Here is a 25104-nt window from a genome sequence, read left to right as displayed (position 1 = left end):
GCCAAGAAGTATGACATATAAAAAGTGTTTGAATTCAAGAGTGTCCATTTAACATATGTTATAATAAGCACAAAATGGTCACAACTATGATTGCCTGGGGGGGGGGGGGGGGGTTCCTACTAATATAAGCTGCCCCTTGGTATATGTTTTTTGTGCTTGTTCATTAAATATTCATAATTTTAAGTCAGACCATTTGTAGCAACTAATAATGTAGAAAAAAAAGCCCAGAAAAAAAGTACAAAAACTGCACATAAATATGTGTGAACTCAAATAAGGCTGGGTTCACATCATGTTTTTACCAATACAGGACGGCATTCGGCTGGGGGGAGCTAAAACCTTGCGCTCCCGTATCCCTGCCGTATTTCGCCTGTATGCAATTAATTTCAATGAGATGACCGGAGTTAAACGCTGACTCCGGTCGGCTCATTTTTGCCCCGAATGCGTTTTTCCACCAGACCTTAAACCGTGGTTGACTACGGTTTTAGGTGCGGTGGGAAAACCGCATACGAGGCAAAAATTAGCCGACTCATTGAAATGAATTACATACGGTCCGGTATTGGTAAAAACGTGATGTGAACCCAGCCTTTTGGGAAAATAACAGCGAAAGTAACTTTCAGTCTAACCTTATATTTGTACAAACTTTAACCCCTTAAGAATGAAGCGCATTTTGGCCTTAAGGACCAGGCTGTTTTTCGTTTTTGCCCTTTTGTTTTTTCCTCCTCCCCTTATAAAAATCATAATGCTTTAAAGAGTACCTATCATGATCTAAACTCTCTCTAATTTAGATTAGATTAGATTTTCTAATCTAATCTTCTCCTCCCTGTTTACAACTGCATGTGCAGAGAGAAGAAAGATCGGAGCTCAGATAGTAAAATAAATGAGGGTATGCAGTAAGGCAGAGTCAGGAGTATGCCCTGCCATGCTATGAGCACAGTGCTGGCTCCTGCCTGTCTGATTGACAGGCAGGGAGCAGTGCTGAGCTCGTCTGTGTCCGGCTGCAGTCTGAGATTTAGGACTCCAGCATGAGTCTGAAATCTCTATAAAAGGGCTTGCTGCCAGGACTGGTAGGGAGACCCCTAGTGGTCAATTTTTTCAAAGTGGAAAATTAAATAGAAAGAAGCATTTTTTAAAAACATGCAATTGGAAAGTTATTCTGGATACATTAATCTATAATATATCAAAAGTTTTTTTGATGAAAGGTACCCATTAAATTTTGCACCTACAGACCCATATAGGGCTTTTTTTTTGTGTCAACAATTGTACTTTGTAATGACATCACTTATCTTATAACAAAATCTGCGGCAAAACCGATAAAAAACTTATTAGTGGGGTGAAATAGAACAAAAAAAAATACCATGTAATTTTTGGGGGCTTCAGTTTCTACGCAGTGCACTTTTCAGTAAAAATGACACCGTATCTTTATTCTGTAGGCCCATACAATTACAAAGATACCCAATTTATGTAGGTTTATACTTAAACCTACATAAATTGGGTATCTTTGTAATTGTATCTTAGTACATTTAAAATTGTCATCCTCTGACCTCTATAAGTTTTTTTTATTTTCCGCATACGGGGCTATATGAGGGCTCATTTTTTGCGCCGTGGTCTGTAGTTGTTTTTTTTTTTCTGTCCCTGCCTATTTCCCATCTAACCCCCTCCCTGCCTTTAATTTTTTTAACATATTGAAAATGCCTTTTGTCTGCCTGGTAGTGTGCTCATTACCAGGCAGACTTCCCCAGCAGGCACGACGTCACTAATGCCTGCTGGGGGGCACATTCCACCCTTAGTTCACCTATACAGTGTACCTCCAGCTGTTTCCCCAAGGCAACTCCCAGCTTGCCCTGACATCTATTGGCTATCAGGGCATGCTGGGAGTTGTAGTGGGGAAAGAACTGGAGGCATACTGTATAGGTGAAAATCGTATAAGTGATGGCCGCACATCCTAGTTTTTATCGGTACCATTTTTATTTTGATGAGACTTTCTGATCACTTTTTATACATTTTTTATGGTATATGAAGTGACCAAAAATTTCACTTTTAGGTGTACGCCAACGACAATGCGGTTTAACTAACCTTATATTTTCATAGTTTGGGGATTTACGCACGTGGCAATACCACATGTTTACCGTTTTTTTTATTATTCCGTTATTTTACTTAAAAAATGGGAAAAGGGTGCTTGTCCACATTAACTTTTTTATTTTTATATTTTTTACAAATTTTACTTTTTTTTTTTAGTCCCCATAGGGGGTGTCAGGCCCAAGGCCTGATTATTAAAATCCTATATGTGTATTATAAATTATAACTGTGTGTGATGTATTATCCAAGACATGGGTGAGAGGTCATTCAGACGGTGTATCCTTTGGTGTATTGCATTTTATTGGGGGTCTGGCTGTTTGTTTGTATCTCCTTGAAGTCAGAGGCTCTTTTGAAGCAGCAGGATGTAAGGGGCACTCTGGTCCCATCATATAATCAACCAGATAAGAGGGCCAGGAACAGAGATGCCCCCCTGGTGGGATCAAAGGGGAGGGGGGAATGGAGTCTCCCTCCAAAAAGGCAGATATATAATATTCAACAATGCTGGACTCAACTGCTGTTCAAGGCTGTGCGCAAAAAGCTGACAAGAGCTGGACTCTCACTCACTGAAGGACTGCTATACCATCATGCTGTAAGAACTTCATCTTTTGCTTTCTGAACTTGTCTTGCCAAACTCTTTCATATTTTTGTAACTGTATGCCATATGTTTATTTTTATATAGTCAGCACTGTGATACCTTTTATCAGATTAAATGTTTAATTAATCAGCTCTGGTCTTTGATCTCTAAATATATGAGCTCACCTTTCTGAATGCAGCTCTGGTGGAAACACGTTTATCTAAGGGTTAATTTGGTGACTTGCTGGGACTAGTAGTGGATACCCAGAGGTCTGGTGGCCTTAACCCTTGCACCATCACACTCTCTCTAATGTCTTGGCTGGACCGATAGGGTGTGATCGTGACAGGGGGCTATACCATGCAATCTTTTGATTGCATACACTGTTCAATGCTAAGCTTTTGCTCAGCATTGAGCAGTGTAATCGGTGCTCTGTTGCCTGCGGAGGCTGAAGACAGCAGAGGATCAAAGATCGGATGGCGAGAAGGCAGGTAAGGGCCCTCTGGCCTTCGTCTCAGCTGATCGGGATTTTGCTATTTCATCGCAATGGTCCCCATCAGCTCCGTTGAGCTGCTGGGATCATTTTACTAAAGGGTTAATGCCAGGCATCGGCAGTCGGGACCCACCGGGTTTGAAGCGTGCTCAGCCCGTGAGTGTGTTTTAAACACCGCTAACAGGACCAGGGTGTACAGGTACGCCACTGGTCCTTAAGTAACAAGACGCAAGCATGTACCCATTCGCCCTTCATCCTTATGGTGTTAATTTGTCAATGAAATATCCAAAACAATAATAGCAACACTCACAATACAATGCAAAGTGTAAAACATGTTGATTCTTTGCAAAAAAAAAATATATATATATATACAGTTCTTGTACAGCTTAAATGGGTAGTTAGTTAAAGAGTACCTATCATTAACCAAACTTTGCCTAATCCCCTCCCAGCTGTCCCTGACTCTCTCTGACACTATCCCTGTTTTTTCACTTTAAACAGCCCATAAATAAATTATTTTCTTTGAGCTCTGCTGCTCATGCTGCCGGCCGTCTGTGAGAGAGGAAGGGGGCGTGGACTGGCAAGTGTGATGTCACATGAAGCCTGACTGGCCTAACTTCCACCCTTCCTCCTCTATGCTGTGTTCCCTTTCGGGAGCGTGCATTGAGACTCAGCAGATGGCAGGCACATACATTCTCTCTATGGCCGCTCGTGCTGCACTGAGATTGCACTGGGATCAATATTACAGGAGGAGAAGGGGGAGATTCAGGGGGTGGTGATATTAAAGGGTAGCTCCTACCATCCTTTTCTTTTTTTTTCTGTCCCTGCCTATTTCCCATCTATCCCTAAACCCCTCCCTGCCTTAAATTTTTTTTTAACATATTAAAAATGCCTTTTGTCAGCCTGGTAGTGTGCTCACTACCAGGCAGACTTCCCCAGCAGGCACGACGTCACTGATGCCTGCTGGGGGGGGGGGGGGCACCTATACAGTGTATCTCCAGCTGTCTCCCCAAGGCAACTCCCAGCTTTCCCTGACATCTATTGGCTGTCAGGACATGCTGATAGTTGTAGTGGGGAAACAACTGGAGGCATACTGAACAACTGGAGGCAGACTGAACACCGTGTCTGTGATGGCCGCACATCCTGCTCCCCGCAGAGGACCTACAACCTCGCGGCCCCGCCACACTGCTCAACTCAATCCACCACCCCTTAGTTCACCCATTCAGTGTACCTCCTCCCCGCCACAGCCCGCAACCCCCTTGGCCCCGCTGCGCTGCTCCGCTCAACCCACTCCCCCTCCCCCCCCCTCTATTCAGTGTCCCTCCAACTATTCCTCACTACAACTCCCAGCTTGCCCTGACATCTATTGGCTGTCAGGGCATGCTGGGAGTTGTAGTGGGGAAACTGGAGGCATACTGTATAGGTGAACATGCAACCCCCCGGTATAATATTTTTACCTGTCCCCGGAAGCCGGGGCCGGTGTGCGAGGCCAGCCAGGGAGCCTGCACGCATCCTCTTCCTTCACAGCGCTCGCTCCCGCCTGTCTGATTGACAGGCAGGGAGCGAGCGCAGCCTGACTGAATTTGGGCCCCCTAGTGCCCGTTTTTTAAATATAAAGTAAACCATTTTAATGGGAAAAAAATAAAAAAAAGTATATTAGAGATATGTTGTAGTACATAAGTACTACAACATATCAAAAAATAATAATTTGGTGACAGTGCCCATTTAAGTTAGGCGGTTTCATATACAGGCATGCTATACCAGTAGGGAGACCCCTAGTGGCCAGCATTTCAAAGATAAAAAAAAACTGTGTTATAACTAAATTTTTTTTTAACAAATATATTAGAAAGATTTTTATTTTAATAAGGTATAACATATCAAAAGTTTATTTTAATGAGAGTGCCCATTTAACAGTAGTTTACTGATGTGATCCTATTAGATAAAGACAGTGTGGAAATTCTACACAACCAAGATCTCTAACTGCAACTGTGACTCTTAGAGGATTCTACTACCGTATATGTATATATAGGGTATGGTCCCACGTAGCGCTTATGCAGCGTCTATCCGGCAGCAGCCCTGTGTGTTCAGTGAGGTTTGGAGGCGGGGCCATTCATCACAGTCACACCAAACCTCACTGAACTCACAGCGCTGCTGGCTGGTAGCCCTGTGTGTATGCTCATCATAGAATAAGCAGGGTATTTTCCGCTGCACAGCAGATTTTGTTCAGCATGAAATATGCTGTGTAAGTGCTACATGGGACCACACCCATACTGTGTAATCACAAAAGTGCCTCTACAAAAGTAAACCTTACCTTTATAGATTCACAGTTGCCAAAACATGCAAACTTCCCCATTTTCAACCCCTGTAAGAAAAAGTCCACAAATAAAAAAAATGTAAAATAGCAATAAAATCTCCATACTGTGGTCTTGCTTCTTGAAATTATGCCTTAATGTAATATTTTAAAATATAATAAATGGACTGACTATTCCAGAGGGAGCATTTTAATGGGCAGTGATGTTTTTAACAACTAGGAGCCTCAAGTCTCTCTCTGTGTTCTAGTTACATGCAGCCACTCCTATAACAAGAAGCATTCCCTTTATAGAGAACAGCCTTCTATGTAGAATGGAATCCTTCTGATTTATCAGCTATAATGTAATTATTTGCAGAGCAAACAGTTTAGGTGGAACACTGTGTATTCATGTGTTTTGCTCTTTTTCTGTTTGCTTTTAAATCTTTGTATGGATTTGGGTTGATGCATAATATACAGGCAGTTAAAATGCACCAATCATCCAGCTAATTTACATAGTCTAGTTCGCTTAGTATATACTTAGTCCATAAGAATGGCTGCCTCCGCGGATTTTATATTTAAAAGAATTGTTAAAAGACCAGCAAGAATGAGATTTTTGATTTGGTTGTTATTTTACATTTTTATACAGACTTTTGTACTAGAAGTGAAAATGAGGAAACAAAATTATGATGGAATAATACATAAAAGTGTACCTGTCATTAGCAAAAACTTTTTATATAATGTTGATTATACCATTATATGTATATTTGTAATATACATTGGTTAAAACATGTGCATATTTTTGCCCCTGCAACTATTGCCTGCATATGTCTGTGTGGAGACCAAATACAGGAAATGTGGGTGGACAAGCAGGGCTTTGTACACTGAGGCTCTATGACAGTGATGGCGAACCTTTTTGAGCCCGAGTGCCCAAACCGTAATGCACGCCAGCTTTTTTTTCCCTCAAAGTGCCAGCACAGCAATTAAATCAGAATACTGAGGTTTAAGTTTTAAAAAAACAACTTAGGTAGGCAGTATAGTTCCCCCACATCAGGTTGCAGTTCCCCCACATTAGGTAGGCAGTATGTTCCTCCACATTAGGTAGGCAGTATAATTCCCCCACATTAGGTAGGCAGTATAGTTCCCCCACATTAGATTGGCAGTATGTTCCCCCCCATTAGGTTGGCAGTATGTTCCCCCAAATTAGGTTGGCAGTATGTTCCCCCACATTAGGCTCTAGTTCCCCCACATTAGGTTGGCAGTATAGTTCCCCCACATTAGGCTGTAGTTCCCCCACATTAGGTTGGCAGTACGTTCCCACACATTAGGTTGCAGTTCCCCCATATCAGATTGTAGTTCCCCCACATTAGGTTGCATTTCCCCCACACTAAATAGGCAGTATAGTTCCCCCACATTAGGTAGGCAGTATAGTTCCCCCCACATTAGGTTGGCAGTATGTTCCCCCACATTAGACAGCCTGGAGTGCTGAGGGGGGTGTGGCTCAACAACAGCATATGGCAGTTAAGTGTGAGAGGAGCTATAATTGGATGAGGCTGGACACACCCCCCCTCATCACTCTAGGCTGCACTTCCTGTGTTTGGGCTTCGGTCCAAAGTCTGTGTATGAGAATGGGGAAAATGTGCTCTTGAGATTTTTTTTAAGCACAAATAAAACATAGAAGACTTCATTATTTTTTTTTTAAACAAAGTATATTAGAAATAATTTTTATTTGCCATAAGGAGTGCAATAGCAAAAATTAGTTTTAATAAGTTACCCTTTAAAGTTAACGTGGAGTGGCAGAAAGGTAACCGGACATCCTTGTGTCCCGAAAAGATCTTTCGGGACACAGGGATGCCCCGGTTTGCCACGCCTGGCTAACTATAGCCGCGTGCGCACAGAGGGGGCTCGGCGTGCCACCTGTGGCACGCGTGCCATAGGTTCGCCATCACTGCTCTATGACATGCCCTCGGCTCACACATCAGGATGACTGACAACTTGGGAGCCCTGCACAGAGCCCTGGTTGTCCTGCCCTCACTTCCTGTATTTGGACTCCTCATAGAGCCACACAGGCAATAGATGCAGGAACAGCATTTTTTTCACCCAAAAATATACACATTTTTTAACCAATGTATATTACAAATATACATATAATGTTATTATCTACATGATATAAAAAGTTTTTGCTTATGACAGGTACACTTTAATTGCCTTTTAAGCGGTACAAAGCAATTGGAGTGTATGAAATATCCACAAATCTATTTCAGGAAACAATCAAATAAAAAACATTTCCAGAAATCCCCTCAAAAATTGTATAGTAAAAAGTCAGTTCACTCATTTTATTTTTATTACAAACATGTGTATGCGAGATAGAGGCATTCTGTCATTGAAACCTGCACCAGTACCCTTCCACCTCGAACACTGTAATCGCAGCTTGGGTAGCAATTTATCGGAATATTTGGTACTCAGTCAGATGCAGATGAATATTTTTTCATAATCTGTTCCTATTTTAATTTTATAAAAAATTTAGTACATTTTGTATGGGGCAGCTATCATGCATGAGCCAATTTAAAGGGGTACTCTGCCCCTAGACATCTTATCCCCTATCCAAAGGATAGGGGATAAGATGTCTGATTGCGGGGGTCCCGCTGCTGGGAACCACCGCCACTGAGAACCCCCGCGATCTTGTAGCACCCCCTGTTATCTTGTGCACGGAGCGAATTTCGCTTCATGCCTGATGACAGGCGATACAGGGGCCGGAGGATCGTGATGTCACAGCCGCACCCCTCAATGCAAGTTTATGGGAAGGGGCATGGCAGCTGTCACGCCCCCTCCCATAGACTTACGTTAAGGGGGTAGGGCACGACATCATGAGGGGGTGGGGCTGTGACATCACGATTCTCTGGCACCTGTATCGCTGTCATCAGGTGCTCAGTGCACCAGATGACAGGGGGTGCTGCAGGAGAGATCACAGGGGTCCCCTGCGATCAGACATCTTATCCCCTATCCTTTTAATTGAGGATAAGATGTGGAGTACCCCTTTAAAGTGGTATTCCAGGATTTCTTTTTTATTTGACTGTGCTACAGGGACTGTAAATTTAGTGTAGTTCATAATATCATGTCTATCAAGTGTTGAAAGGAAGCCGTGCTTGCTGTGCTTCAATGGGTGGAGTGACCGCTGGGTGGGAGGCAGATCATTCTCCACAGGGCTGCAGGGAATTGTAGTTTTGAACACAGCACACATGGAAGGGAGCCTGGCTGTGCTGCAATAGGGGGAGTGGCTGATGTGTGGGAGGGAGATAAGTCACCTCCCACCTAGAAACAAGAGATCCTGGGGATTGTAGTTTGCGGGAGGGCACAGAAACAGGAAATAGCCAATTCACGCAAACAAGCCAGCAGTGTTATGTTGGACTCAGGACATGGCCATTTACCACGCATGTACAAATCCTTCCTAAGCATGCCCATTACTGTCTGGCAGGTAAGTACTAAAGGCAACTTATGTTGGATAACCTCTTTAACCTGTTGGCGATGAAGGGTGAATAAACATATGTGGTATTGCCGCATACGGAAATGTCTGAATTATAAAAATATATCATTAATTAAACAGCACGGTCAATGGCGTACGCGCAAAAAAGTCCAAAATAGCCTATTTTTGGTGACTTTTTATATCATGAAAAATTTATAAAAAGCTATCAAAAAGTCAGATAAATACAAATATGGTTCCACTAAACACTTCAGATTAGAGCGCAAAAAATGAGCCCTAATACTGCCCTGTACGCGAAAAAATTTAAAAGTTATAGGGGTCAGAATATGACAATTTTAAACGTATAAATTTTCCTGTCATGTAGTTATGATTTTTTCCAGAAGTACAACAAAATCAAACCTATATAAGTAGGGTATCATTTTAATCGTATGGACCTACAGAATAAACATAAGGTGTAATTTTTGCCGAAAAATGTACTGTGTAGAAACATTGACTTAGGAACAATAGACTGGAGCTGACCTTTATGACTTCTATTAAGGCAGTTTTTAAGGCATGCTCTACAGAGGTAATTGTGCAGAGATGAAGAGGGGGGGGGGGGGGGTGTTGAGCTCTCATCATCACATATTGTGCACCTTTGAGTGTAATTCTGCCTATGAAGATAAGTGGAAAAAATGGCTGAAATGTGATCTGTACAGCTTATCATAAATAAATCAAAGTGGCCAAACTGAAAACTAAAAAAAAATAAAAAGATTATTTTTTCTTTCTAAGGCTCCGTTACAAACAGATGTTAATGGCTTAATTTTTTTCTACTTTGGCTGCCATTAACGTCCGTTATTGTAATGGAGCAAAACGGGAAGTATAACGGGCAAAAAGGATCCCATTCCTCCAAAGTCCATTATAAGTCCTGTTATGATAGCGGGAGAAAAAGACGCGACGTGCACAAATTTTTCTCTCGCTATCTTCCTAACGGACGTCACCTTCTGGATGAAAACAGCAGTGAGAAAGGAGCCTTAGGCTAGGTCCAGACTACGGAATTTCCGCCTGCAATTCCGCTTCGAAATTTCAGGCGGAAATTCCGCTTGCTAAAATGTACTGTATAAGTGAATGGGTTTCCGTTCATAAAATTCACACTTCGGAATTTGTGAAGCGGAATTTGTGAGCGGAAAATCCGCTTGGAAATTTCCGCCTGAAAAATGGCGTTGCTCTTTCTTCAGGCGGAAATCTGCGCGGAACACATTGCAATCTATTGGAGACTGCAGTGTCCGCACGGTCCTAGCGCCGGCTGATTCAGTCAGCGCTGGCCGCACTCGGAATCTCCGGGCGGAAATTTTCTGCCCGGAGATTCCGTAGTCTGAACCTAGCCTTAGATGTATATCTATAGGGTAGTGCTGTGACTCCACAGCACTGAGTTTATGATCTGTACCTGCAGCAGGGTTGACGCCTTAATTTAAATTTGTAAAAAATACTATGTAGATTTGACACAAATAGATCAATAAACAGACTATAGATGATAGCTTATACTTCCAATAACATTAGTGTACCAACAAGCATGATATTATTTCTTAGTTTTAACCCCTTAAGGTCTAAGCCCATTTTGACCTTAAAGGAAAACTGTCACTTGTTTTCTCCCACACTATCCACAGGTACTGGTGGATAGTGGGGAGACGCTGATTAAAATGAGCCCTACCTTGTCCGGATCTGCGCCGCCGTTCTCTCGCAATTGTAGTTTTATTATCTGTTGAAATCTTCCTGTAACTGGCACGGTCAGGGCTTCTGCAGCTAACTGGCACTGACATTAGCACCGCTTATGAATATTCATCCCCCCTCCCTCCAGTTCTCTCTCTCTTTGCAGCTCCTAACTGGGGGGGAGGGGTGAAGAATATTCATAAGTGGCGCTGACGTCAGTGCCAGTTAAGCACCGAAGCCCCGCCCGTGCCAGTTACACTAAGATTTCAACAGATAATAAAACTACAAATGTGGGAGAACGGCGGCGCAGATCCGGACAAGGTAGGGCTCATTTTAATCAGCGTCTCCCGCACTATCCACCAGTACCTGAGGATAGTGCGGGAGAAAACAAGTGACAGTTTTCCTTTAAAGGGGTATGCCACTGAGAGACCCCTGCTGGAGACCCCTGCAATCTCCAGGCCAGCAGTGGAGGCGTCCGGAACACGGAAACGTGGAGCATCCGGGTTCGTGACGTCATGCCATGCCCCCTTCATTCATGTCTATGGGAGGGGGCGTGATGGCAGGTACGTGATCGTCACCCCTCCTTCCATAAACATGAATGGAGGGGGCGTGGCGGCCGTGTCCGCCAGTCATCGAGCATGAATGACAGGGTTGCACTGAATGACAGGTTTGCCACAGCGGAGATCGCTGAGGGCTAATTTTTTGTGCCGTGATCTGTAGTTTTTATCGGTACCATGGGACTTTTTGATCGCTTTTTATAAAAAAAATTTCAAATATATGATGTGATTAAAGGGTACCTCTCATGATCTTGTTAAATCACCCACACAAATAACCTGTATCTCAGGTAATGCAGGTAATGCTGCTGTCAGTTTCCCTATAAGTACATAACATAAGAAGCAGACAAACTGGTACAGCTGAAAAGGGTCCCTGCCACTGAGAGCATCCAATGTACAATGGAAGGAGAAAACGGGTGAGCAAAGAAGTTGTTGTAATGATGGGTAAAATTCTAACCTGTTGGGATAATGAGTTTCAGAGTATGGTGGATGCACAGGAAAAATCTGGGAGATGGTTGTGTGAGGACCAAACAAGAGGGGTACACAGAATAAGGTCTTGTGTGGATCAGAGATTATATGAGAAATATTGTTAGGTCAGAGATTTATGAAGGGAATAGGTTGAAGACAACCTTAAAAGTCATTATTAACAGTTTAAGCTGAATTTGTTAAAGAGTACCTCTCACCAAATAAAACTTTTAATATAGTGTTCCTTGTGTAATTAGCAGACACTTTCCCATTCACTTGCTTTTAAAATTATCAAAATAAATATGTTTAAAATGTAATGTAATGTTTAATTGTGTTCCATGCCACAATTAATACAGTGAGTTTGGTCTCCTCCTGTCCTGGCAGGAGACCAAACTTAGGAAGTGTTTCTCTGCACTGAGCTTTATTGACAGCTGCAAAGAGCCTCATTGAAAGCTGCAAAGAGCCTCACTGAAAGATGCACAGAGCCTCACTGAAAGCTGCAAAGAGCCTCACTGAAAGCTGCAAAGAGCCTCACTGAAACATGCACAGATCCTGAGGTCTTCTAGTCATCACAGCACTGCAACCATGTGAGGGCAGAAGTGGTCCCCCAGCAGGCTTTAGCAATGTCATGCCTGCTGGGAAATGCCCACTTTCTCCTGCTGGGAGATTGCACTATGTGAGCAGGAATAAAGGTAAGATAAAGAGCTTTTTAAAGGTCTGAAATGTTTTTAAGGGTAGTTAGGAAACTTAGTTTAGAAAAGTTTATTTGGTGACAAGTAGTTAGAAAACTTAGTTTAAAAAAGTTTATTTGGTGACAGGTACTTTTTAGATCGTGGGTTGCCAGTGAACAAATTATTAGCGGGGTGAGCTGAAGAAGGATTGAAGGGGAGAAATGTTGCTGTAGTCTAGACAGGAGAAGGTCAGTCATACATTAGATCATTTGTATGTGCAGCTTACACAAAGTGCCATATAATTGACTGTAATCAGTCACTCATGCAGTACAGTCGGAAAAAAAAACATAACAGATAACTATTTCCATTGTAAAAGATGGTCTGTGCATAATTTTGAAATGCTAACCAGTCATAATAGTGAATTATTGCCAGACATCACCTTTATTTATTGATGGAAATAAGAGACATAAGCAGTAAGCACATGTAATTTTGTTACATCTGGAAGAATATGCACAGTTTCTACATCACAGTGGAGTGCACCCATATAATATACACTTTTACACTGTTCTTAGAATTTCTTCTGTAGTGATAAAGCCTCCACCTAGCACTAGTTAAAGATGTGAAATTGTTCAGTTTCACACCCATTTTATCTATGGGAACACATTTGCTGTACACTGAATTTTTTTATGTTATAGAAATGTAAGTGTACAGAATCTTATCTACAGATGGATTTATGCAACTACAGGGTCAATTCAACTGGTGTCCCTTATCTTCTTAGAGACTGTATACAGTGTAGCAGCAAACAAATCCATGTTTTGTTGTCATGGACCTTGTATTGCCAACAATTTAGCTACTAAAGTAAAGTAAATTAGGTCATTTTTTCACAGTATAATATGGTACAAGACCAGAAGATACATGAGCAGTAGTGCACAAAAAGAATAGGACTAGTGCAAAGCAAATGTGCTGCCAATATTCAAAAAAGGGTCAGTCAGTTTAACCAGTCGCATGTAAATAGTTTAAGGGCTTTCAATGAAATGTATGACCCCACATCAGCATGGGTTTATGAGAGGTCAGTCCTGTCAAACTAACCTGATCAGCTTTTATAAGGAGGTGAGCTCAAAACTGGACCTGGGTACATCCTCTACTTCTAGAGGAGAGAAGGTTTCTATACCAGCACAGACAGGGGTTGATCCATAGTTTTATTCTAATTGCCAGACTGGATTCAGAAAGGAATTTTTACCCCGAAAATGAGAAAAATGTATATATATTCAATATATAGAACATGTAAGCCAGGACATTCCCCTGACAAAAACCTCATAGAGTCAAGGACACCAGCCGAAGGTCCGTGTGCCGAATGCCTATAGCAATAATAGAACAGAAAAAACCCTCCACTCCCCAAACATAAACCCCCTCCCCAACCCAAGTTATCAAAGAGACCCCCGAGGGCCACCCTCTGCAGCAAAACCCAGCCAGTATGACAGTGTAGTAGAAAATAGTAATAAAAAAAAACATGTCTACAGACATCTGCGGTAAAAGAAAGGAAAAAACGCAGCATGGTTCCAACAGCCTCCATCTTCCAAAAGCCTCTCCAATCCCACCATTAGTAAACCTAAAGAGTAGGTGCTGTCCCTGAAGAGATATCCAGCCTACCTAGAGAACCCGCTAAAGACCTGGTCAGGTACCATGTAGTCTCCCTAAAAGGTCCCATGATCTTCAGTATTTCCTCGTCAGACAAAAACGTTACCATGTAAGTCCTCCATATTTAAAAAAAAAAAAAAAAAAAAAAAGATTTAGCCGATTTTTCCTACGGCCCAAATCTCCAAGGTCAATAAAAAGATACCTCTTGATTTGTAGGAAAACTTCAGATATTGCGGGTGTAGAAGTTTGTAACTAGTGAGACAACAAGCATAGTGTCGCTACCAGGATAATTAGGTGAAGTAGTATCGTTACAGTAAGACCATCAGGAGCTATATGGAGAACTATGAGAGAAGGGTCAATTTGGAGGGATACATGTAATTTCCGATTCAGTACCTCAAAGAGGTCAGACCAAAACCGATCTGAGAACGGGCAGGTAACCAGCCCATGGAGCAGGTCTGTTTTGTGCTGCCCACACTTAGGGCATTCCTCTATGCGGTCTGAATGTGCAGGCGTCTGGAGAAAGATGAAACCAAAGACAGCATGATGGATAATCCGAAATTGCGTTTCCCTCCATGACTCATTACAAACCGCTCGGCGAACCTTCGCTAAACCCTCCAGAATAGGAAGAGTTAAGTCAGCCCTACCTAATTTCCCTTCCCAATACTTGAACAAAGACGTCTGTGTCCCAGTTACATTTTTCCTGTTAAGATGTCAGTATTGCCCTGATAGGGAGTTATAGTCCATAATTTGACCTCTCAGCACTGCCTTAGCGGCCTCCCAGAACAATTGCGGAGTGTAAGCATGTTCACAGTTAGTCTGCTTGTTTTCCTGCCAACACCCTTTTAAGAGCAATTGGAACTGCTCATCCCTTGCTAATCCTAAGGGAAATCTCCACACAAAATCTGCCTCCCTCGGAATTAGATCAGTAAGGTGAAGCAGAAACGGTGAATGGTCAGAAATAACTAATTCCTCCAAACTGGCTTGTTGCACCCTGGGGAACAGGGCAGGATGAATGAAACCATAGTCCAACCTCAACCATGAAGCATGTGCATGGGAATAATGACTGAAGTCCCTTGCCTCAGGATGCAACACACGCCAGACTTCTAAGAGACCAGTCTGAGTCTGTTGTCTGGGTAACGAAGGGCCTCCCCCGGCGCTTCTATGGTCCTTATCAGTATGCATGACCGCACTGAAGTCCCCAGCCCCTACTTGGTTACACCCCTGACTAGACTGAACCTCCACCGCCAAGTAAGACAGAAATGATCCATCATCTACATTTGGACCGTATATATTAAATATCACTATGGCCCTCATTTACTATTCTAAACCCGACTTCTTTTGTCGGTTTTTTTTGTCGCATCTTTGTCTGCGCCATGTCGCAGACATGGTGCGCCAGTCTGCGACACGATGCAACATTTTTTCCCGACGGACCCGATGTGGGGCGTAACCCGACATTTCTGAGCTTTCCCACGTATTTATAAAGGTTTCCAACCCGAATTTGTTGAATTGTTGTGGATTTTTTCCCGACAGCTCAGAGGAGTTGGAAACCAAAACCAACAAAACGCACGTGCGACAAACAAGATGCGACATAATAATAAATACCATGGGAAAAAAGCAGTCGGGTAAGAAAGCAAGATAGACTTACAACCCGATTTTCTAAGTAAATGAGGGCCTATATCCTCAGAAGTCGTTTTCAGATGTATGCTACACAGCCTCCCTTCTGCTTCCCTGCGTATTCATATGATATCATAAATAAATGATTTATGAAATAAGAATAATATATCTGCCTTCCAAGCCATGGACGGGGACCCTTCCACTCTACCCAACCACCATTTCCTCATATGGTGAAAATCCGCCTCCACTAAATGTGTTTCGTGCAAGAGCTCTATATCAGGGGACAAGCACTTCAAATGACGTATGAACCATGCTGTGTATGTTAGGGGAACGTTACCCCTTAACGTTCCATGAGACTAACCGCATGTTCGGGCATAAACCCCAGGTAATAAAACAGTAGATAAACAAAAAAATACTGGCCATGCGCTGCAGATGTGTCTTTCTAGTTGCCCTCCCCCAACTATAAGGACAACCAAAAACCACCCAGTAAAGAAAATAGGCAAGACACTGAGACCTCCCACCCTCACTCGGGTCACGATCACCTTAGGGACCTCCAAATATCCCATGCCTGGGACGTAATTCCATCAACTGAAGTCCCCCTACTCCCCAGAGACTATGGAGAGAAAACCCCCTGGTGAGACCTACCCATATGAACAAGAGAAGTCCAAGACCATCGACCATAAGGCACTTAGAGAAAGATAACCCAGGTATGTATTACGTAACAACAAAGAATGGTATAAACATTTCCAAACTTGTCTCCCAAGCGATGGCACTCCGATTCTAGGAACACGATGCGGGAGTCAGTTTTGTCTGATGTTTCTTCCACATGGCATACCCTCTCCTCTATTTCAGTAATGCGGGCGCCATGCTGTGAGACAGTTTGCTGCAAGTTCTGACAGGTCTCCTTGATGGTGGAGACCACCACCGCCTACACCTTAAGGGTAATATGGTTCGCTACCTCAGCAGCGAGGTGAGCATAGTCCTTGTTCGGCTGGTCTCTGCAATCCAGCCCATGTGGAGCTGTGATCCGACATAGCAGAGGAATTAGTGCGACTATAGGCTGGAGACTCCACCATTTTGGATATGTTGCCTGTTCTCACTGAACGCCATCCTCTGTTCTTTTGACTGGTTTTCCGGCCCTTACGGAGCAGGTACCGGTCTATGCAGGAACCCCCACTCCCGCTCCCTCCTTGGGGGAACAGTGGACAACCGGAATGTGGGTAGAGAAGGTCAAGTATCAGGTGCGGGCAGGGGGCTCTTCACCGCACGTCCTTATGGCATGGCGCCGAAACAGGAGGTCAGGGCTTTTTGACTTCCCATGAATCAACACTATAGGGTACTAGGCAGAACACTATAGGGTCATACTTTGAACTAGATGGACATATGTGCCTTTCAGCCTTACAAACTTTGTAATAATTAACAATTAATGTTTATACAATCATATTGTTTTTGATATTTCACAATTTATTATCCAGTATAACAACCAGCATTGCAATAATTAAAAAAAATATTGAAAAACTGTTCATATTGCAGACAAATCCAGGATAGTGTAAGATCAAGGTTATGTTTGTTATAGCACCTCCTATTGGTAGACTTCATCTGCTCTGACATAGATGTACTGTATTTGTTGAGACTTAAATATTTAAAGCATTATAACGAGAGTAGAATGCATGGCATAAGATCAGTACACGACACGTATAACTATTTGCAAGATTCTATGTGGACTGTAAAATGACATTTAGGGATGAAACTATATTAAACATAACATGACAGAGAAAGGAGACTGATTATGCATAGTATATAATGTGTTATGCTGTTGGTATGAACTCAAAGCTCCTTATATCCTGTAACCATTAAAACTGTATATGTGTTTAACAAGAAAATGGTCCTCTCTTTCCCATGGCATGATAAATAATATAGTACCATTCATTTGCAATCTAGGTTAAAATGACCGACATATCTAATTTTTCTAAAGTATGTCATGTATTTTACTTAATCTATTTGAAAAAGGTGACAACTTTACTTTGTGTTTTATGTAATCTAATACAAGCCCATACAATACAGTTAGAAATAAAACATATAAGCCACATACAAATAGAGTCATTATGTAGAGAAAAAGACCTTCCCATCCAAATCTTACCTGGACTTTCTTGCTTTACCTCATGATGCCCAGTTGCCGAGGCAGAGGCTCCAGAGGGTTCAGAATAATGATGGTCCTTCTCAAAGTCCCCCATTGTTATTGGTAGTGCTTCTCTGGTCTCCTTCCCCCAGTAATTTGCACAGTTATTTGAAAATAAGATTGCATTTTGAAAAAAAAGGAGTGACCATAACAAACTTTCCTTCCCGCCCCAAGTGTCTTATCAGTCCATGCCACTACAGAAGGCCAATAATGATTCCTTATCACAGGCTAAATAGGTGTGTTTTTGGCTTCTTGCTTGGGTTAATTGGCTTGTGGCTCAACATTCTGGTTAATTATGATGGAAGTACCGTATTTATCTTCACGAATGTAAATGTGATATGCGAACATTTTTGGGTAGTGTTGAAAAGCAGCGTCAAAGGTTTTCATGTATGCTAATGCTGAACATGCACAGAATCTGAATATAATAGTTGCAGGTCATTTTATGAGAAAACAGGCATAACACTTTTGTAAAAAATAATAATAATAATAATAATATAAAACCGCCATACTCGGCATATGGCATTTTTGTTGGACAAAATCAACGTGGCCTGATGTTAGCTGGGAGACAATAGGGAAATATGAAATGCAATAACCACATGTATTTTTTAGGTTCAGTGGCAGCTTTTCAAAATTCCATCATGCTCTGGATGTGGCTTTTTTTCCAGAAATGCCATGTATGTTAGTGATTTTTCCCCACAATTTTTCAATAGAAATTCTTAAGTCACAATATGTTGTAATAAGAAAAACACAGGAGAAATAACACGTTTTTTAGGAAAAGAAAAAAAATAACCCACAAAAACTGAATCATGGGGGGAGAAAAATGTGGGAGTTGTTTGTTGTAGTGTTTTTTTTAGGCCACAAAAAGGCCAAATATAAGTTATGTCTATTCACAGACTTAAAGCGTACCCATCAGATCCAACAAAAATTTTTTTTTAAAATATATCACTCAGTACCTAATCCTGACCATGTACATTTAATTTTTATGTGTCTAGCATGTGTCTTTATGTATTTTTTTATTACACTTTTAATTTAGCTCATTAGTCTGAATTCCTACCAAAGGGAGGGGGCGGGGCCTCACTGTGCAGGTCTCTGCCCCCTCCCTCAGTATGCTGTCTCCTCACATTTCCCCTAGCATTAGCAAAACTACAACTCCCAGCTTGTCCTCACTGACAGTAGCGGGACACAAGCTGATAGTGGGAGGATTTTTCCTCCAGTTGTGAGCCCTGCACTCACAGCTGTCAATCAAGGAAGTGTGTCCATGACGCATGGACACAGCAGAACTAGTATGTGTCCAAGCAGGGGGGGGCAGTTGTTTGACTGTCTTTTTCAGTATGAAATACTGAAAATTTTCTAATGAAAGCAATTGAAAAACCTATTGGTTTTGCATACTGTACAATATATCAAAAGTTTTTGTATCTGACAGTGCCCATTTAAGTTGTATATTCAAGCAGATTTAGATAGTTCTAAAGGAAGGCAAATGAGCCACTGTCACTAGAAGAGTACAGTATACAAACTATGATAAATACTAAAGAAATACACAGACAGGGGTGAAATTCCAATGTCCCACTCTATTATACCAGCACTAATTCACATATCTTTATGAACATTTCAGATCAGTGAAAGGCTTATAACTTTTCATGTGTATCATAGATTTAGATAAAACTACTCAGTACCAATTCTGCAGTGTCATCAGGAAAATAGAAAAAAAGGTGAACGATGAGGGCCCAGGCCCTTATAATCTTTAGTCACCTTCACTGAACTCCACTGGCCCGCTGCGAGTTACGCTACCATTCATTTGAATGGGTCCGCGGACAGTCCGCAAATCTGACACTATTGTGGTCTGTGGACCCATTTAAATCAATGATTGCGTAACTCGCAGCAGGATTCCTGCAGTGGTAAACTGGCTGCTAGTAATAGCATGTGAACGCACCCTAAAGGGGTATTCCAGGAATCAAAAAACAGGTCTTTTTTCTTTCAAAGACAGCACCTTCCTTGTCTCCACTTTGGGTGTGGTTCTGCAGCTCAGCTCCATTGAAGTAAATGGAGCCAAGTTGTAATACAGAACCCAAAGTGGAGACAAGGAGGGCGCCGTCTTTGAAAGAAAAAATACCAGTTTTTTTTTTTCCTGGAATACCCCTTTAACCCTAAGATCTGAGCTCAAGTGCTAACTAATATGAACACTCATTTTACAGCAAACAGCTGCCAATCCAAGTGCCAATCGACTATATGCTACTGAACCGTACAATCACTGGACCATTTGTGCAGTCGTTCACTTCTTTCTTTGTTGTCATTACATCACTTGTGGAAACTCAATGTTTCTAGGGCCATACAATATATGCAATCAGAAGAAAAAAAAAGGGTTTGTTCACCCATTGTAAAAGACCTTAAAGGGGTTATCTAGGAAACAGCGCACCTTTTCCTCAATTTCTGTGTGGTATACCAGCTTAGTTTAGGATAGTTGTGGTGCTGTTTTTTGAAGAAAGCAACTATATTTTCCTAAACCTGGATAACCTCTTAAAGGGGTACTCCGGTGGAAAACTTTATTTATTTATTTATTTTTTAAATCAACTGGTGCCAGAAAGTAAACAGATTTGTAAGTTACTTCTATTAAAAAATCTTAATCATTCCAGTACTTATTAGCTGCTGAATACTACAGAGGAAATTCTTATCTTTTTGGAAAACAGTGCTCTCTGCTGAATCACGAGCACAGTGCTCTGTGCATACATCTCTGTCCATTTTAGGAACTGACCAGAGCAACATATGTTTGTTATGGGGATTTTCTCCTACTCTGGACAGTTCTTAAAATGGACAGATATGTCAGCAGAGAGCACTGTGTACCATAAATAAAAGAATTTCCTCTGTAGTATTCATCAGCTAATAAGTACTGGAAGGATTGAGATTTTTTAATAGAAGTAATTTAAAAATCTGTTTAACTTTCTGGCACCAGTTGATTAAAAAAATTAAAAAAAGTTTTCCATCTGAGTACCCCTTTAAGTAACACTTGTGACTGTTAAACCCATGTGGACAATTTCACATTCCCCTTATTAAAAAAACAGCTCCATATCTGTCCCCAGGTTGTGTGTAGTATTACAACTTGGCTCCTTTCACTTCAATGGAACTGAGCTGCAGAACCACACCAAACCTGGAGACAGACAGTGAGCTTTTTTTGAAAGAAATTAGCTCTGGTGACCCGGAAAATATGGGAGATTGGGGCAGTCCAAGACACCCCCAATCCCCCTGAAGGGATAGGAGTGAGGTGGCAGGGGTGTCACTCCTCTTATCCCTGCTATTGGTCGGTCACAAGCGACCAACCAATAGCAGATCGGGGGTGGGGGGTGTTAAAGTTCGGTTCCCCCGCTCTGCCCACCAACGGTAGTCCGGGCAAAGCGGGGGAACTGTCCTGTAAGCGGCAGCGGAGGTCCCTTAACGGCGGCAGGTGATGAGCGGCGACCCCCCTCTGTGTGCGGTGGTGGCGATCCTGCTGACGACAGAAGCCAGTAGGTGAGTTGTTGCCTGGCAACATCTGGAGGGCCGCAGTTTGAAGGCCACTATACAGTGGTCTCTAAACTGTAGACCTCCAGATGTGGCAAAACTACAACTCCCTGCATGCCCACACAGCAGTTTGCTGTCTGGGCATGCTGGGATTTGTAGTTTTGCAAAATCTGAAAGGCCACAGTTTAGAGCTCACGTTGCGGTGGTCTCTAAACTGTACCCCTCCAAATCTTGCATAACTACAACAGCATGCATGAACAGAAAACAGCTGTCTCGCCATGCTGGGAGTTGTAGTTGCGTGCCTTCAGCTGCTGCATAGCTACATCTCCCAGCATGCCCTTCGGCGATACTTACATGCTGGGAGTTGCAGTTTTGCAACAGCTGGAGGCCCACTGTTTGGAAAATACTGAGTTAGGTAACAGAACCTAACTCAAGATTTTCCAACCAGTGTGCCTCCAGCTGTTGCAAAAGTACAACTCCCAGCATGCACGGTCTGTCAGTGCATGCTGGGAGTTGTAGTTTTGCGACAGATGGAGGTTTGCCGCCCCCATGTGAATGTACAAGGTAAATTCACACAGGTGTGGGTTTACAGTGAGTTTGCTGCTTCAAGTTTGAGCTGCGGCAAATTCTCCGAGCGGTAAACTCACCATAAACCCCCGCCCTTGAGAATGTACCCAAAAAACACTACACTACACTACAAAAAATAAACAGTAAAACGCTACATATACACCCTGTTACACTGCCGCCCCCCCCCCCCCTCAATAAAAATGAAAAACGTCTCGTACAGCAGTGTTTCCAAAACGCAACCCCCAGCTGTTGAAAAATGGAGCCTCCAGCTGTTGACTGTCCAGGCATGCTAGGAGCTTAGCAACAGCTGGAGGCACCCTGTTTGGGAATCACTATTTATGGTAGCAGAGGCAAGCGCCATGCTTGCATCCAAGTCCATCCCTATGCAAATCCCTAATTCAGACCTCAAATGCGCATGGCGCTCTCTCACTTCGGAGCCCTATCGTATTTCAAGGAAACTGTTTAGGGCCACATATGGGGTATTTCCATACTCGGGAGCAATTGTGTTACAAATTTTGAGGGACTTTTTCTCCTTTTACCCAGTATGAAAAGGAAAAGTTGGGGTCTACACCAGCCTGTTAGTGTAACATTTTTTTTTTACACTAACACAGGGGTGGCTGATTGTTACAGTGGTTCTGACATTTAAAAAAAAACACCAACATGTGACCCCATTTTGGAAACTATACCTCTCACGGAATGTAACAAGGGGTATAGTGAGCCTTAACACCCCACAGGTGTTTGACGAATTTGATTTATTTCACTAAAAATGCTGGTGTTACCCCAAACTTTTCTTCTTCACAAGGGTTAATAGGAAAAAAAAGCCCACCAAAATTTGCAACACCAGGAAATCCCCAATATGTGGATCGTAAGTGCTCCGTGGGTGCACTACAGGGCTCAGAAGGGAAGGAGCAAAAAATTGTTTTTTGGAGAGAGAGAATTTGGCTGGAATTGAAGGCCATATGTGTGGACGTAAAATGCTCTGCGGGCGCACAACATGGCTCAGGAGTGACAGCGCATTATGTACATTTGAGGCCTAAACTGGTGATTTGAACAGGGGAAGCTGATTTTACAGCGGTTCTGACATAAACGCAAAAAAATTGAATACCGACATGTGACCCCATTTTGGAAACTAAACCCCTCATGGAATGTAACAGAGGGGTATAGTGAGCCTTAACACCCTACAGGTGTTTGACGAATTTTTGTTAAAGTTGGATGTGAAAAAAAAAATCACTAAAATGCTGGTGTTACCCTAAATTTTTCCTTTTCACATGGGAAAATAGGAAAAAAAGCCCCACAAAATTTGTAACCCCATTTAATTTGAGTATGGAAATATCCTATATCTAGATGTAAAGTGCTTTGCAGGCGCACTACAATGCTCAGAAGAAAAGGAGCGCCATTGGACTTTTGGAGAGAATGTGTCTGTAATTAAAGGCCATGTGTATTTACCATGTGTATTTAGCCCCCATGGTGCCAGAACAGTGGAACCCCCACATGTCACCCCATTTTGGAAACTACACCTCTCACATAATGTAATAAGGGGTGCAGTGAGCATTTACACTCCTCAGGTGTCTGACAGATTTTAGGAACAGTGGTCAGTGAAAAAATACAATTTTTCATTTGCACAGCCCACTGTTCCAAAGATCTGTCAAATGCCAGTGGGGTGTAAATGCTCACTGCACCCCTTATTAAATTCAGTGAGGGGTGTATTCTCCAAAATGGAGTCACAAGGCCCCCGACTTCCATTCCAAACAAATTCTCTCTCCAAAAGCTCAATGGCGCTCCTTCTCTTCTGAGCATTGAGTTCACTTTACATCCACATATGGGGTATTTCCATACACAGATTAAATGGTGTTACAAATTTTGGAGGGCTTTTTCTCCTATTACCCCTTGTGAAAATGAAAAATTTGGGGTAACACCAGCATTTAGTGAAAAAATCTCATTTTTCATTTTCACGTCCAACTTTAGCGAAGACTCGTCAAACACCTGTGAGGTTTTAATGCTCACTATACCCCTTGTTACATTCTTTGAGGGGCGTAGTTTTCAAAATAGGGATGTTTTTTTCTTTTACTTTTTGTTGCTGTTCTGGCACCATAGTGGCTTCCTAAATGCGATATGCCCCTCAAAAACCATTTCAGCAAAATTTGCTTTCCAAAAGCCAAATGTGACTCCTTCTCTTCTGAGCCCTGTTGTGCGCCATCAGAGCACTTGTTGTCCACACATGGGGTATTTCCATGTGTTGCTATTGGGGGCTCCAGCAACAAAGCTAAAAAGTCAAAGGTTGCTACAGAGGCGGCCCGGCAGTCCTCTGAAGATGAAAACTCCTCTGATGAAGGTTCTCCGCAGTCCAGTGGACCATCCCACAGGGACTCATGTGTACCTACTCCTCTTACATCTAAAGTGTCGTCCCATGCAGCTAAAATTCTCAGTCAATACTCCAGGGCCCAGGACCACCAGAGAGCCCACTCTCTGCCTTAGATATTGACCAGAAATTTGCCGTACTGGCGGCTATTACAACCTGCCAAACGTTAATGCTTTCCAGGGTTGATGAATTGAGGCAAGACTTTGTAATTCTGCGCCATGAAACCCAGAAGATCAGAGAGCGCACCATGGAGGTGGAGTGCAGGGTCTCTACAGTGGAGGATACATTGCAGCCAATTCCTCAGCAAATAGCTACTCTCCAGCACCATATGAAAGGAGTGGCTGACCAGGCAGATGACTTTGAGAACCGTTTACGCAGAAATAATATTCGACTGGTTGGCCTCCTGGAGAGGGCGGAGGGTGCTGATGCTGTCGCCTTCCTTGAAACCTGGCTTAAGGAGCTCCTGCCTGCCAATACTTTTTATCCTTACTTCTCAGCAGAGCTGGCGCATAGGTTCCCGGGCAGACACCCCCCCCCCCCCCCCACCTAAGGATCCTCCTAGACCCTTTCTGGCAAAACTGTGGCACTACAGAGAGAGAGGCTATCCTGAGAGCGTTACGCATTAAGGGGGAAGTTCTTTTCAACTGTGCCAGAGTGGCCTTTTACCCGGACTTCTTGGTGGAACTCCGCAAGTAAAGAACAAAATTCACTGAAGTTCGCCAGCGTCTTAGGTCCAAAGGATACCAGTATGCTATGCTGTTCCCGACGCGGCTGCGAGTGGTTGATGGCGAGTCTACGAAGTTCTTCACCTCTCCTTCTGATGCTCTGCAGTGGGTGGATGCCGTGCCACCTGCTCGCTCTCCGGACTGAACTCTGCTGATACAGGACTTGTAGTCTCCCCTTATTATTTAGTTAGTCCAGGAGTTAGGGGTTCCCTGTTTAGGGCCTTCCCTAGGTTCCTGCTTCCCTAGGGC

At 42.8% G+C, this 25104-nt stretch overlaps 1 protein-coding gene across 4 annotated transcripts in view; it reads right to left on the bottom strand.

Annotated features, from left to right (window-relative positions):
* HEMGN (hemogen) overlaps nt 1-17825 on the bottom strand; it is a 31550-nt gene extending 13725 nt beyond the window's left edge. For 2 of the 4 annotated variants that reach the window (XM_056552106.1, XM_056552107.1), the window contains exon 1: nt 17674-17825. In XM_056552106.1, the coding sequence (XP_056408081.1) occupies nt 17674-17767 (94 nt within the window). In that variant the 5' untranslated portion in view covers nt 17768-17825. Of the gene's footprint in view, nt 1-5448; nt 5708-17673 lie in introns of those variants that run through there. The other 2 variants (XM_056552108.1, XM_056552110.1) reach the window with 2 other exon arrangements.
* Nucleotides 17826-25104: the final 7279 nt, after the last annotated feature.

The sequence above is a fragment of the Hyla sarda genome, chromosome 1 (assembly GCF_029499605.1).
Source record: "Hyla sarda isolate aHylSar1 chromosome 1, aHylSar1.hap1, whole genome shotgun sequence".
NCBI classification, from domain to species: domain Eukaryota; kingdom Metazoa; phylum Chordata; class Amphibia; order Anura; family Hylidae; genus Hyla; species Hyla sarda.
The sequence above is the reverse complement of the archived record's forward strand: the minus strand, read 5'-3'. Positions and strand labels throughout refer to the sequence as shown.